The sequence below is a fragment of the Salmo salar genome, chromosome ssa09, assembly GCF_905237065.1.
Source record: "Salmo salar chromosome ssa09, Ssal_v3.1, whole genome shotgun sequence".
In the NCBI taxonomy this organism is placed as follows: Eukaryota; Metazoa; Chordata; class Actinopteri; order Salmoniformes; family Salmonidae; genus Salmo; species Salmo salar.
In genome coordinates this window covers 23,026,162-23,040,644 of record NC_059450.1, presented here as the reverse complement: position 1 = coordinate 23,040,644, position 14,483 = coordinate 23,026,162, and the positions used below count along the sequence as shown (strand labels likewise).

Genomic DNA, 14,483 nt, shown 5'->3' with positions numbered 1-14,483 from the left:
TTCCTCGGCAACATGTAACACAAATTCAGGAAAACACCCAATCCGGAGGACCTTTGTTGCTCTCTTGTTCGTGTGCACGGAACAATTCTTTCAGGAACACAACAAATGCTGCGTTTTATAATCTTATTGGAGTTCTGGTCACTCTCAAGGATCATCCTTATTTTATAAAATACAAGTTGCAACACCTAAAAATATGGAGACTCTTCCTTGTATAAATAAAGGTGATCCTCGTCTAAAGCTGAAAGTGGAGAATAGAATGAAAAACATTTTTGTAACGCAATTTGAGGAAACTAGGTATGTTACAATCAACTTTTGTAATCTTATGCACGATAATTATAGCCCATCTGTTCACCTTCAGTTGTGCTAATCTCTCTGGACACAATCATTATGTCTTGATAAACTTTAATTGAATAATTATATCGTAGGTCCATGACAATTGGATGCATCATGATTTGCATTTTAATTATATTTCACAATTATGCAGCTCAAGTTTAGTTTGTAATGGACTATCAATTTCCGCACTACATTGCCATTAAACGTTTGGATTATATATTTCCCCTGACATAGACAAGAAGATGAAAATGTCAATCACATACCTGTTATAACAGAGGTAAGTAGTCCTAATTAGATTTTATTTGAACACAAAACATAGGCCAGTGTCTTGGTGTAGATTTATTTGATGTGAAGTATTCTTATGACTAGTGATTTCCCATGTAGACCGCTAGCAGAGTCCTGGAGACAGGAGTGAACACATTACAGAGAACCCTTGTCCTGAAGAAGCAGGTGGAGGTGGATGAAGTGGATAGGCAGCTGGCACAGAAACGACAGGAATTCAAAGGCCGCATGCAGGCCCTTGCACAGAGGAAGGCAGAGCTAGAGCTGAAACAACAGGCGGTGAGTTACATTTAAGCAATAAGGCCTGAGAGGGTGTGGTATATGGCCAATATACCACGGCTAAGGGCTGTTCTCCCGCACGACACAACGCGGAGTGCTAGGACACAGCCCTCAGCTGTGGTATATTGGCCATATATTACACTTCCCCGAGGTACCTTATTGCTATTATTAACTGGTTACCAACGTAATTAGAGCAGTAAAAATAAAATGTTGTCATACCTGTGGTATACCACGGCTTTCACCCAATCAGCATTTAGGGCTCGAACCACCTAGTTTATAATACACAATTCACGATGAGCTAAGGCATTTCAAATCAATGGACAGGTGAAATGATACAGATACTGTATAGGCTTAACATAGAACCAAGATATACAGTATTGACCTGCTTATGTGTACGTATCTTGACTCTTTCCCTTGGGTTTATGATCTCATCCAGACTAAAGACAGAGCAAAGAAATTTGAGAAGTTTGTTGAGGACAATGAGGTAAAGCGCCGTCGGGCCCTGAAGAAGTACCAGGCAGCGAGGAAGCAGAACGATCTGAAGCAGAACGAGAAAGAGGAGTTCACTGAACAGCTGGAAAAACTGCAGGCCAGGTGAATGGGAGCTGGTTTTTGGATTGGGAAACTTCTTGCACAAATACTTGTTGGTCCTTCTTCACCTGATATCTTTTTTCCCCAATCTCTACAGGCAGCAGTATTTAAAGGACAGGGTGACCAAGTATAAAATGTACGAAGACTACATGATGAAAATGTTAGATTTTCTCCCGGAGAGTAAGTTCATGTTTTTTGTAATTGAATATACTGTATTTTCTTAGTTGATTATCTTAGTTGAATCAATACCTAGATCTAGAAAACTATTGTTTGAAATTAATGTTGAAAAATTGGATTGTTGCCTCCAACAAATAAACATAAAATGACAGTGTTGGTTGTGAGGTACAATACAATAAGTATGTTTGTTTCTTAACCTGCCTGTGACTGTAGATTACCTGGAGTATGGGGCAGACTCCCTGGTGATGCCCATCATCCGGCGCCATGAGACCCTTTCGCTCACGCATCAGGACCTGGTGGAGCGCCTGGGCCAGCTGGTGGAAGAGCTGGAGCAGGGCCAGCGCAGCCTGGACAGCCTGAAGCAGGAGCACAACACCAACAAGCTGGTCAGACATACACATACAGTACCAATCAAAAGTTTGGACACACCTATTCATTCCATGGTTTTTCTATATACTGTTTTCTACATTATAGACTAATAGTGAAGACATCAAAACTATGAAATAACACATATGGAATCATGTAGTCACCAAAAAAAGTGTTAAATCAAAATATATTTTATATTTGACATTCTTCAAAGTAGCCACCCTTTGCCTTGATAACAGCTTTTCACACTCTTGTCATTCTCTCAACCAGCTTCATGAGGTAGTCACCTGGAATGCTTTTCAATTAAAAGGTGTGCCTTGTTAAAAGTTCATTTGTGGAATTTCTTTCCTTCTTAATGCGTTTGAGCCAATCAGTTGTGTTGAGACAAGGTAGGGGTGGTATACATAAGATAGTCCTATTTGGTAAAACACCAAGTCCATATTATGGCAAGAACAGCTCAAATAAGCAAAGAGAAATGACAGTCCATCATTACTATAAGACATGAAGGTCAGTCAATGCAGAAATGTCAAGAACTTTGAAGGTTTCTTCAAGTGCAGTCGCAAAAACCATCAAACGCTATGACGAAACTGGCTCTCATGAGGACCCCCACAGGAAAGGAAGACCCAGAGTTACCTCTGCTGCAGAGGATAAATTCATTAGAGTTAACTGCACCTCAGATTGCAGCCCAAATATATGCTTCACAGTGTTCAAGTAACAGACACATCTCAACATCAACTATTCAGAGGAGACTGCGTGAATCAGGCCTTCATTTAATTAAAATCTTTTTTTTTAACCTTTATTTAACTAGGCAAGTCAGTTAAGAACAAATTCTTATTTTCAATGATGGCCTAGGAACAGTGGGTTAACTGCCTTGTTCAGGGGCAGAACGACAGATTTGTACCTTGTCGGCTTGGGGATTCGATCTTGCAACCTTTCGGTTACTAGTCCAACGCTATAACCCCTTGGTCGAATAGCTGCAAAGAAACCACTACTAAAAGGACACCAATAAGAAGAAGAGACTTGGGCATTAGACCAGTGGAAATCTGTCCTTTGGTCTGATGAGTCCAAATTTGAGATTGTTGGTTCCAACCGCCGTGTCTGAGATGCAGAGTAAGTAAACGGATGATCTCTGCATCTTTGGTTCCCACCATGAAGCATTGAGGAGATTTGCTGGTGACACTGTTTGTGATTTATTTAGAATTCAAGACACACTTAACCAGCATGGCTAGTACAGCATTCTGCAGTGATACGCTATCCCATCTGGTTTGCGCTTAGTGGGACTGTCATTTGTTTTTCAACACGACAATGACCCAAAACAGACTTCCAGGCTATGTAAGAGCTATTTGACCAAGAAGGAGACTGATGGAGTGCTGAATCAGATGACCTGGCCTCCACAATCACCTGACCTCAACCCAATTGAGATGGTTTGGGATGAGTTGGACCGCAGAGTGAAGGAAAAGCAGCCAACAAGTGCTCAGCATATGTGGGAACAAGACTGTTGGAAAAGCATTCCTCATGAAGCTGGTTGAGAGAATGCCAAGAGTGTGCAAGCAAACTTTGAAGAATCTAAAATATATTTTGATTTGTTTAACACTTTTTGGGTTACTACATATGTGTTATTTCATAGTTTTGATGTCTTCACTATTATTCTACAATGTAAAAAATAAAATCCCTTGAATGAGTAGGTGTGTTCAAACTTGACTAGTACTGTACATGCTGACCAGACCGCTCGCTTCAAATCAAATCAAAGTTTATTTGTCACGTGCGCTGAATACAACAGATGTAGACCTTACAGTGAAATGCTTACTTACAGGCTCTAACCAATAGCGCAAAAAAGGTGTTAGGTGAACAATAGGTAAGTAAAGAAATAAAACAACAGTAAAAAGACAGGCTATATATAGTAGCGAGGCTATAAAAGTAGCGAGGCTGCATACAGACACCGGTTAGTCAGGCTGATTGAGGTAGTATGTACATGTAGATATGGTTAAAGTGACTATGCATATATGATGAACAGAGAGTAGCAGTAGCGTAAAAGAGGGGTTGGCGGGTGGTGGGTGGCGGGACACAATGCAGATAGCCCGGTTAGCCAATGTGCGGGAGCATTGGTTGGTCGGCCCAATTGAGGTAGTATGTACATGAATGTATAGTTAAAGTGACTATGCATATATGATAAACAGAGAGTAGCAGCAGCGTAAAAAGAGGGAGGGGGGGGGGCACACAATGCAAATAGTCCAAGTAGCCATTTGATTACCTGTTCAGGAGTCTTATGGCTTGGGGGTAGAAACTGTTGAGAAGCCTTTTTGAATAGGCTTTGTCGTGCCTTCTTCACAACTGTCTTGGTGTGTTTGGACCATTCTAGTTTGTTGTTGATGTGGACACCAAGGCACTTGAAGCTCTCAACCTGCTCCACTACAGCCCCGTCGATGAGAATGGAGGCGTGCTCGGTCCTCCTTTTCCTGTAGTCCACAATCATCTCCTTTGCCTTGGTTACGTTGAGGGATAGGTTGTTATTCTGGCACCACCCGGCCAGGTCTCTGACCTCCTCCCTATAGGCTGTCTCATCGTTGTCGGTGATCAGGTCTACCACTGTTGTGTCGTCTGCAAACTTAATGGTGTTGCGCCTGGCCATGCAGTCATGGGTGAACAGGGAGTACAGGAGGGGACTGAGCATGCACCCATGTGGAGCTCCAGTGTTGAGGATCAGCGTGGAAGATGTGTGGCTACCTACCCTCACCACCTGGGGGCGGCCCGTCAGGAAGTCCAGGATCCAGTTGCAGAGCGAGGTGTTTAGTCCCAGGTTCCTTAGCTTAGTGATGAGCTTTGAGGGTACTATGGTGTTGAACGCTGAGCTGTAGTCAATGAATAGCATTCTCACATAAGTGTTCCTTTTGTCCAGGTGGGAAAGGGCAGTGTGGAGTGTGATAGAGATTGCATCATCTGTGGATCTGTTTGGGCGGTATGCAAAATTGGAGTGGGTCTAGGGTTTCTCGGATAATGGTGTTGATGTGAGCTATTACCATCCTTTCAAAGCACTTCATGGCTACAGATGTGAGTGCTACGGGTCTGTAGTCATTTAGGCAGGTTGCCTTTGTGTTCTTGGGCACAGGGACTATGGTGGTCTGCTTGAAACATGTTGGTATTACAGACTCAATCAGGGACATGTTGAAAATGTCAGTGAAGACACCTGCCAGTTGGTCAGCACATGCCCGGAGCACACGTCCTGGTAATCCGTCTGGCCCCGCAGCCTTGTGTATGTTGACCTGTTTAACCTGATATGGATAGGGGGCAGTATTTTCACGGACGGATTGAAAAAACGTACCCGATTTAAACTGGTTACTACTCTTGCCCAGAAATGAGAATATGCATATTATTAGTAGATTTGGATAGAAAACACTGAAGTTTCTAAAACTGTTTGAATGGTGTCTGTGAGTATAACAGAACTCATATGGCAGGCAAAAACCTGAGAAAAAGTCAACCAGGAAGTGTAGGATCTGAGAAATGTAGTTCTTTCTAGTCCCTTTCGAAACTACAGTATCTGTGCTGTTACGTTGCACTTTCTAAGGCTTCCATTGGCTGTCTAAAGCCTTCAGAAAGTGGATTGAGCCTTCTCCTGTCTCTGGGTAGAGTATAGGAGCTCAGTTACTGAGTGGTCTGCATGAGGACAAAGAGATTGGATATGCGCGTTCCCGCAAGCACGCTGTTTTTTCTTTTCCTCCTTGAATGAATACACTATTGTCCGGTTGGAATATTATCACAATTGTACGTTAAAAATACCATAAATTGATTTTAAACAGCGTTTGACATGCTTCTAAGTACGGTAATGGAACATTTTGACTTTGTGTCTCGAATTGCGCTCGAGCGTTACCCTTTGGATAGTGACCTGAACGCATGAACAAAACGGAGGTATATTTGGACATAACTATGGATTATTTCGAACAAAAACAACATTTCTTGTGGAAGTAGCAGTCCTGGGAGTGCATTCTGATGAAGATCAACAAATACAATATTTTAATACTAATTCTGAGTTTAGGTTGCCCCGAACTTGGCGGGTGTCTGAATAGCTCGCCGTGATGGCGAGCTATGTACTCAGAATATTGAAAAATGTGCTTTCGCCGAAAAGCTATTTTAAAATCTGACACAGTGATTGCATAAAGGAGTTCTGTATCTATAATTTTAAAAATAATGATGTATTTTGTCAACGTTTATGATGAGTATTTTTGTGAATTCACCGGAAGTCTTTGGTGGGAATACATTTTCTGAACATCACGCGCCAATGTAAAAAGCTGTTTTTGGATATAAATATGAACTTGATTGAGCAAAACATACAAGTATTGTATAACATAATGTCCTAGGAGTGTCATCTGATGAAGATCAAAGGTTAGTGCTTCATTTAGCTGTGTTTTGGGTTTTATTGACATATGCTTGCTTGGAAAATGGCTGTGTGGTTATTTTGGTCTATGTACTCTCCTAACATAATCTAGCAGAACGCCTAGATGTAAGAGGTTATGTCTTATTCACGTCGGCTATGGAGAGCGTGATCACACAGTCGTCCAGAACAGCTGATGCTCTCATGCATGCCTCAGTGTCACTTTCCTCGAAGCGTGCATAGAAGTGATTTAGCTTGTCTGGTAGGCTCGTGTCACTGGGCAGCTCGTGGCTGTGCTTCCCTTTGTAGTCTGTAATAGTTTGCAAGCCCTGCCACATAAGACGAGCGTCGGAGCTGGTGTAGTATGATTCAATCTTAGCCCTGTATTGACGCTTTGCCTGTTTGATGGTTCGTCGCAGGGCATAGCAGGATTTCTTGTAAGCTTCCGGGTTAGAGTCCTGCACCTTGAAAGCGGCAGCTCTACCCTTTAGCTCAGTGCGAATGTTGCCTGTAATCCATGGCTTCTGGTTGGGGTACGTTCGTACAGTCATTGTGGGGACGATGTCCTCGATGCACTTATTGATAAAGCCAGTGACTGATGTGGTGTACTCCTCAATGCCATCGGAAGAATCCCGGAACATGTTCCAGTCTGTGATAGAAAAACAGTCCTGTAGTTAAGCATCTACTTCATCTGACCACTTTTTTATAGACCGAGTCACTGGTGCTTCCTGCTTTAATTTTTGCTTGTAAGCAGGAATCAGGAGGATAGAGTTGTGGTCGGATTTACCAAATGGAGGGCGAGGGAGAGCTTTGTACGCGTCTCTGTGTGTGGAGTACACGCGATCTAGATTTTCTTTCCCTCTTGTTGCACATTTAACATGTTGATAGAAATTTGGTAGAACTGATTTAAGTTTCCCTGCATTAAAGTCTCCGGCCACTAGGAGCGCCGCCTCTGTGTGAGTGGTTTCCTGTTTGATTATTTCCTTATACAGCTGACTGAGTGCGGTCTTAGTGCCAGCATCTGTCTGTGGTGGTAAATAAACAGCCACAAAAAGTATGGCTGAAAACCCTCTAGGCAAGTAGTGTGGCCTGCAATTTCTCACAATATACTCTACTTCAGGCGAGCAAAATCTAGAGACTTCCTTAGATTTCGTGCACCAGCTGTTTACAAATATGCACAGACCGCCCCCCCTCGTCTTACTGGAGTGTGCTGTTCTATCTTGCCGGTGCAGCGTATATCCCGCTAGCTTGTGTGTGCCATTGCGTGCCTGTTGATTTTGTCCCCCCCACACCAGAATTGATCAGGACACGCAGGTTGAAATATCAAAAACTCTGAATTACCTACATTAATTTGAGGACCGGTCGATAAGCAAACATTTATGGCAATTTAGTTAACTAGCTTGCTGTTGCTAGCTAATTTGTCATGGGATATAAACATTGGGTTGTTGTTTTACCTGAAATGCAAAGGTCCTCTACTCCAACAATTAATCCACAGATAAAAGGGTAAGCCGAGTTTGTTTCTAGTAATCTCTCCTCCTTCAAGCTTCTTCTTCTTTGGACTTTATATGGCGGTTGGCAACTAACTTTACGGTGCATTACTACAACCGACTGGAGTGTGGGCCTCATTTCATCTTTCAAATCACCCACGTGGGTATATGCTCCTAAAAACCAATGAGATGGCACGTGGGTATATACTTGTAAAAAAACAATGAGGAGATGGGAGAGGTGGGACTTGCTGCGCGTCAAGCGTCACAAATAGAACCAAGTTCTATTTTAGCGGCTGACTACGCAGACAATGATTGAATAACATGTAGGTGTACATTTATTTTGCAACTCTCGTGCACGCGACGCAAGTGGTGTGGTCAGCATGTTAGAAATACATGTAGAGTGCCTTCAGAAAGTATTCATACCTCTTGACTTTTTCCACATTTTGTTGTGTTACAAGCTCCCGAGTGGCACAGCGGTCTAAGGCCCTGCATCTCAGTGCTAGTAGCGTCACTACAGACCCTGGTTCGATTCCAGGTTGTCTCACAACCGGCCGTGATTGGGAGTCTCATAGGGCGGCGCACAATTGCCCCAGCGTCGTCTGGGTTAGGCCGTCATTTTAAACAAGAGTTTGTTCTTAACTGACTTGCCTAGTTAAATAAAGTTTAAATAAAATAATGAAATGGATTAAATTCAGATTGTGTCACTTGCCTACACACAATACCCCATCATGTCAAAGTACAAATTAATTAGAAATTAAAAGCTGAAAGGCCTTGAGTCAATAAGTATTCAACCTCTTTGTTATGGCAAGCGTAAATAAATTCAGGAGAAAAACTTTGCTTAACAAGTCACATATTAAGTTGCATGGACTATAATAGTGTTTAACTAGTTAAGGTTAAATAAATAAAATTAATATGATTTTTGAATGACTACCTCATCTATGTACCTCACACAAACAATCTTCTGTAAAGTACCTCAGATGACTGAGTGAAAAGGAAGCCTGTACAGAATAAAAATATTCCTAAAAGTGTATCCTGTTTGCAATAAGGCACTAAGTAAAACTGCAAAAATAAATGCACTTTATGTCCTGAATACAAAGAGTTATGTTTGCAGCAAATCGCAGAGATTGAACAGTCGCTGAGATTATATACTGGAAATCAATGCAAAATAGGCTACTTTGATGAATAACCTATATATCAGATCAAGGACCCAAGCGACCAAAAGTATGTGGACACTCGTTCGTCAAACATCTCATTACAAAATCATGGGAATTAAAATGCAGTTGGTCCCACCTTTGCTGCTATAACAGCCTCCACTTTTCTGGGAAGGCTTTCTAATAGATGTTGGAACATTGTTGCGGGGACGTGCTTCCATTCAGCCCCAAGAGCATTAGTGAGGTTGGGCACTGGTGTTGGGCGATTAGGCCTGGCACACAGTCAGCGTTCCAATTCATCCCAAAGGTGTTTGATGGGGTTGAGGTCATGGCTCTGTGCAGGTCTGTCAAGTTCTTCCACACCGATCTCGACAAACCGTTCCTGTATGGAACTCGCTTTGTGCAGTGGAGCGTTGTCATGCTGAAACAGGAAAGGGCCTTCCCCAAACTGTTACCACAAAGTTGGAAGCACAGAATCATCTAGAATGTCATTGTATGCTGTAGAGTTAAGATTTCCCTTGACTGGAACTAAGGAGCCTAGCCCGAACCATGAAAAACAGCCCCAGACCATTATTCATCCCCCACCAAACTTCACAGTTGGCAATATGCTTTGGGGCAGGTAGCGTTCTCCTGGCATCTGACAAACCCAGATTCGTCTGTTGGACTACCAGATGGTGAAGCGTGATTCATCACTTCAGAGAAGGCGTTTCCACTGCTCCAAAGTCCAATGGCGGCGAGCTTTACTCCAGTCCTGCCGACGAATGGTTATCTTAGGCTTGTGTGTAGCTGCTCGGCCATAGAAACACATTTCATGAAGCTCCCGACGAATTGTTCTTGTGCTGACGTTGCTTCGTGAGGAAGTTTGGAACTCGGTAGTGAGTGTTGCAACTGCGCTTCAGCACTTGGTGGTTCCGTTCTGTGAGCTTGTGTGGACTACCACTTCGTGGCTGAGCCGTTGCTGCTCCTAGACATTTCCACTTCACAATAACACCACTTACTGGGGCAGCTCTAGCAGGGCATAAATTTGACAAACTGACTGGTGGTATCCTATGACGGTGCCACGTTGGAAGTCACTGAGCTCTTCAGTAAGGCCATTCTACTGCCAATGTTTGTCTATGGAGATTGCATGTGTCACGCCCTGACCTTAGAGCCTTTCTATTTCTCTATTTGGTCAGGTCGAGGTGTGATTTGGGTGGGCAATCTAGTTCTTATTTCTTTGTTTGGCTGGGTATGGTCCCCAATCAGAGGCAGCTGTCTATCGTTGTCTCTGATTGGGGATCATACTTAGGCAGCCTTTTCCCTACCTGTGTTTGTGGGTAATTATTTATATCTGTGAGTGTTTGTGTGTGCCACGGTTGCGTCACGTTCTGATTCTGTTTACCTGTGTAAGGTTTCACTTCGATTAAAGGATGTGGAAGTACATGCACGCTGCGCCTTGGCTTATTTATGATAGGGAGTTTGAAGACAGTGAATGTGACAGCATGGCTGTGTGCTCGATTTTATACACCTGTCAACAACGGGTGTGGCTGAAATAGCCGAATCCACTAATTTCAAGGGATGTCCACAAACCTTTGTATATGTAGTATATGTCAAACACAAATTAAGATTTTCGCTCTTATTGATTTTTCAAAAGAGAGCTTGCTTTTTTCTAAATTGAATAAATTACATTTTCTCACCCATCGACACACAATACCCCATAATGACAAAGTAAAAACATGTTTTTTGAAATTTTTAGCATATTAATTGATATGTCATTTACATAAGTATTCACACCCAAGTCAATACTTTTTAGAAGCACCTTTGGCAGCGATTACAGCTGTGCGACTTGTTACAGATTGTCAGTTAAAGCACATTTTTACTCCTGAATTTATTTAGACTTGCCATTACAATGGGGTTGAATACTTATTGACTCAAGAAATTTCAGCTTTTCATTTTTTATTAATTTAAATTCTAAAATGTCAAAAAAAATCTACATTTAATCTATTTTAAATTCAGCCTGTAACCAAAATGTAGAAAAAGTCAAGGGGTATGAATATTTTTGGAAGGCACTAATTTACTATACACTGAGTATACCAAATATTAGGAATGCCTTTCTAATACTGAGTTCCACCCCCCCCCCCTTTTGCCCCTAGAACAGCCTCAATTCATCAGGGCATGGACTCTACAAGGTGTTGAAAGCGTTCAACAGCTATGCTGGCCCATGTTGACTCCAATGCTTCCCACAGTTGTGTCAAGTTGACTGGATGTCCTTTGGGTGGTGGACCATTCTTGATACACACGGAAACTGTTGAGCATGAAAAACCCAGCAGTGTTGCAGTTCTTGACACAAACCGGTGCACCTGGCGCCTACTACCATACCCGTTCAAAGGCACTTTAATCTTTTGTCTTGCCCATTCACCCTCTGAATGGCACACATACAGTACACAATCCATGTCTCAATGGTCTCAAGGCTTAAAATCCTTCTTTAACCCGTCTCCTCTTCATCTACACTGATTGAAGTGAATTTAACAAGTGACATCAATAAGGGATCATAGAGCAGGTTCAAAGAGCAGGTGTTCTTAATGTTTTGTATACAGTGTATAAGGCCACTGGCATTGTTTAATGTATGCATTTTTCTTAACCTGTGTGCTTGGTTATTCACTTTTCTAAATACGCATTTTAAATGTATAATCCAACTTCCGTATACGTTTGTAAAATTTAAAAAGTACAAAAATATATTGTGTCTGCGTAGAGCTTGTAGTAAGCTTTAGACTGTGTGCTCTTCCCTCGTCGGAGGCAGATGATGAACAGGGAGCTGTCTGAACTGCAGACCCAATGGGACAGAGCCAAGGAGAAGAACAACCAGACTGAGATGAAACTGATGATGCACCAAGGCCAGTCCAGAGACCAGGTCTGAGCACCACCACCATTTTACACTAATAACCAATAATAATACCATAATAAACTCCAACTCTCTTGTCAGGTTGAGGAAGTGGGTTGCCTGCTGATAGCTGTGAAGAACCTTGCAGAGCAGTGCTACTTACAACACTATGGGCCTCTGGAAGAGATAGACATGCTGACAATGATGGATATGGTAAAGGTAATGTCTAATTGCATTGTTATTAGTATTTACCTAGAAATTTGTTCCCATTTGTTCTCATAAAGTATACTTAGTTTATTTCAAATGTATCATTTTTTTCTTCTGAATTCCAGATTTTGTATAGTGTAATCGTATCATGTTTCCCCAATCAAGAATGCAACTACCAATTTATTATATTACTTACCATATTTACAGGAATACATTCTGGAGAGGTCAGACATTGAGATGAGAGCAACACGACTGATAGACTCAGGCACCACATTGACGAGTGCCACAGAGCACAGAGGATCACTGAAAAACATTAACAGTAAAACACAACTGAAGAGCCCCAGCAAGACCAGTGGGAGGAGTGGACTGTCTAGTTAATCAATGCCGAACAGACCTTTCACGAGTTTGTGGAGAAACACACAAATACAACCATGTAAGTGCACGCACGCACGCACATGCATACGGACACAGTAAAGGATGTGAGTGCAATATAAGTTATTCAACTTGTTGTAATAGTGTTATAATTGTATAGTTCTTTGCGGTGATAAGTTAAAGTTGCTGATGAAGGAAATTGCCGTGGTTGCAGTTCCAAAGAAGTTGTACATGCATTTCTCATATAGCCTAATAGGATGAATTCAAATATTCATTTGTTTGCTTGATTTATTTCATAATATTACAAGTTCTCTTTGAAATTATGAATATATACATTTGAAGATGGGTTGTGGCTGTTGTTGTTTTTTAAACAATAAGATTGTGGAGTTAAATTGCAAAACATTTACCAAGTTGAGGGAAGTTCCTATGGTGGTTGTAATCCACCGAAGTTTGAGAATACTACAATAGTAGGCCTACACAGACAAATCTAGGCCCATTCGAACAAAAATAATCAATGTACCAAAGATACTGGTAACTAACGTTGACCCTTTCGTCTGTGAATGTACTGTCCCTTTAAACACAAAGCACGTGGCAGTTCTAAATATCTGGTTGTTGTGGTTGGTACTGTTGCTTGAACATTTAATCTATTATGTCTTTCGATGTTACATTTCATTCCACTTATTGCGTACAACAGTTGTATTTTACCACGCGCTTAGCCTTGCGAGACAGGATGACAATTTGTGGAAATACGTGTTTCTACTTAGTTATCCATGTTTATCTTAGTAGCATGCTAACCTAGTCTTTATGAAGGTGGACAGACAAAAATCACATTTTATTGGTCACATACACATGGTTAGCAGGTGTTAATGCGAGTGTAGCGAAATGCTTGTGCTTCTAGTTCCGACCGTGCAGTAATATCTAACAAGTAAACCTAACAATTTCACAACAACTACCTTATACACGCAAGTGTAAAGGAATGAATAAGAATATGTACATATAAATATATGGATGAGCAATGGACGAATGGCATAGGCAAGATGCAGTAGATGGTATTGAGTACAGTATATACATATGAGATGAGTAACGTAGGGTATGTAAACATTATATTAAGTGGCATTGTTTAAAGTGACTAGTGATACATTTATTACATCCAATTTTTAATTATTAAAGTGGCTAGAGATTTGAGTCAGTATGTTGGCAGCAGCCACTCAATGTTAGTGATTGTTGTTTAACAGTCTGATGGCCTTGAGATGGAAGCTGTTTTTCAGTCTCTCGGTCCCCGCTTTGATGCACCTGTACTGACCTCGCCTTCTGGATGATAGCGGGGTGAACAGGCAGTGGCTCGGGTGGTTGTTGTCCTTGATGATCTTTTTGGCCTTCCTGTGACATCGGGTGGTGTAGGTGTCCTGGAAGGCAGGTAGTTTACATTACATTTAAGTAATTTAGCAGACGCTCTTATCCAGAGCGACTTACAAGTTTGCCCCCAGTGATGCATTGTGCAGACCCCACTACCCTCTGGAGAGCCTTAAGGTATGGGCGGAGCAGTTGCTGTACCAGGCGGTGATACAGCCCAACAGGATGCTGTCAATTGTGCATCTGTAAAAGTTTGAGTGTTTTTGGTGACAAGCCAAATTTCTTCAGCCTCCTGAGGTTGAAGAGGCGCTGTTGCACCTTCTTCACCACGCTGTCTGTGTGGGTGGACCATTTCAGTTTGTCCGTGATGTGTACACAGAGGAACTTAAAACTTTCCACCTTCTCCACTACTGTCCCGTCGATGTGGATAGAGGGGTGCTCCATCTGCTGTTTCCTGAAGTCCACAATCATCACCTTTGTTTTGTTGACGTTGAGTGTGAGGTTATTTTCCTGACACCCCACTCCCAGGGCCCTCACCACCTCCCTGTAGGCCGTCTCATCGTTGTTGGTAATCAAGCCTACCACTGTAGTGTCGTCTGCAAACTTGATGATTGAGTTGGAGGCGTGCATGGCCACGCAGTCATGGGTGAAGAAGGAGT

General features: G+C 42.1%; 1 protein-coding gene across 1 annotated transcript; it reads left to right on the top strand.

Annotated features, from left to right (window-relative positions):
• The first annotated feature begins 4 nt into the window (after positions 1 to 4).
• Positions 5 to 12,817, top strand: ccdc197 (coiled-coil domain containing 197). The gene is made up of 9 exons (XM_014210793.2): positions 5 to 294; positions 568 to 610; positions 718 to 894; positions 1,331 to 1,488; positions 1,583 to 1,665; positions 1,876 to 2,048; positions 11,812 to 11,922; positions 11,995 to 12,111; positions 12,307 to 12,817. The coding sequence occupies exons 1-9, from the start codon at positions 194 to 196 to the stop codon at positions 12,475 to 12,477; spliced, it is 1,134 nt and encodes a 377-aa protein (XP_014066268.1). The 5' UTR covers positions 5 to 193; the 3' UTR covers positions 12,478 to 12,817.
• Positions 12,818 to 14,483: the final 1,666 nt, after the last annotated feature.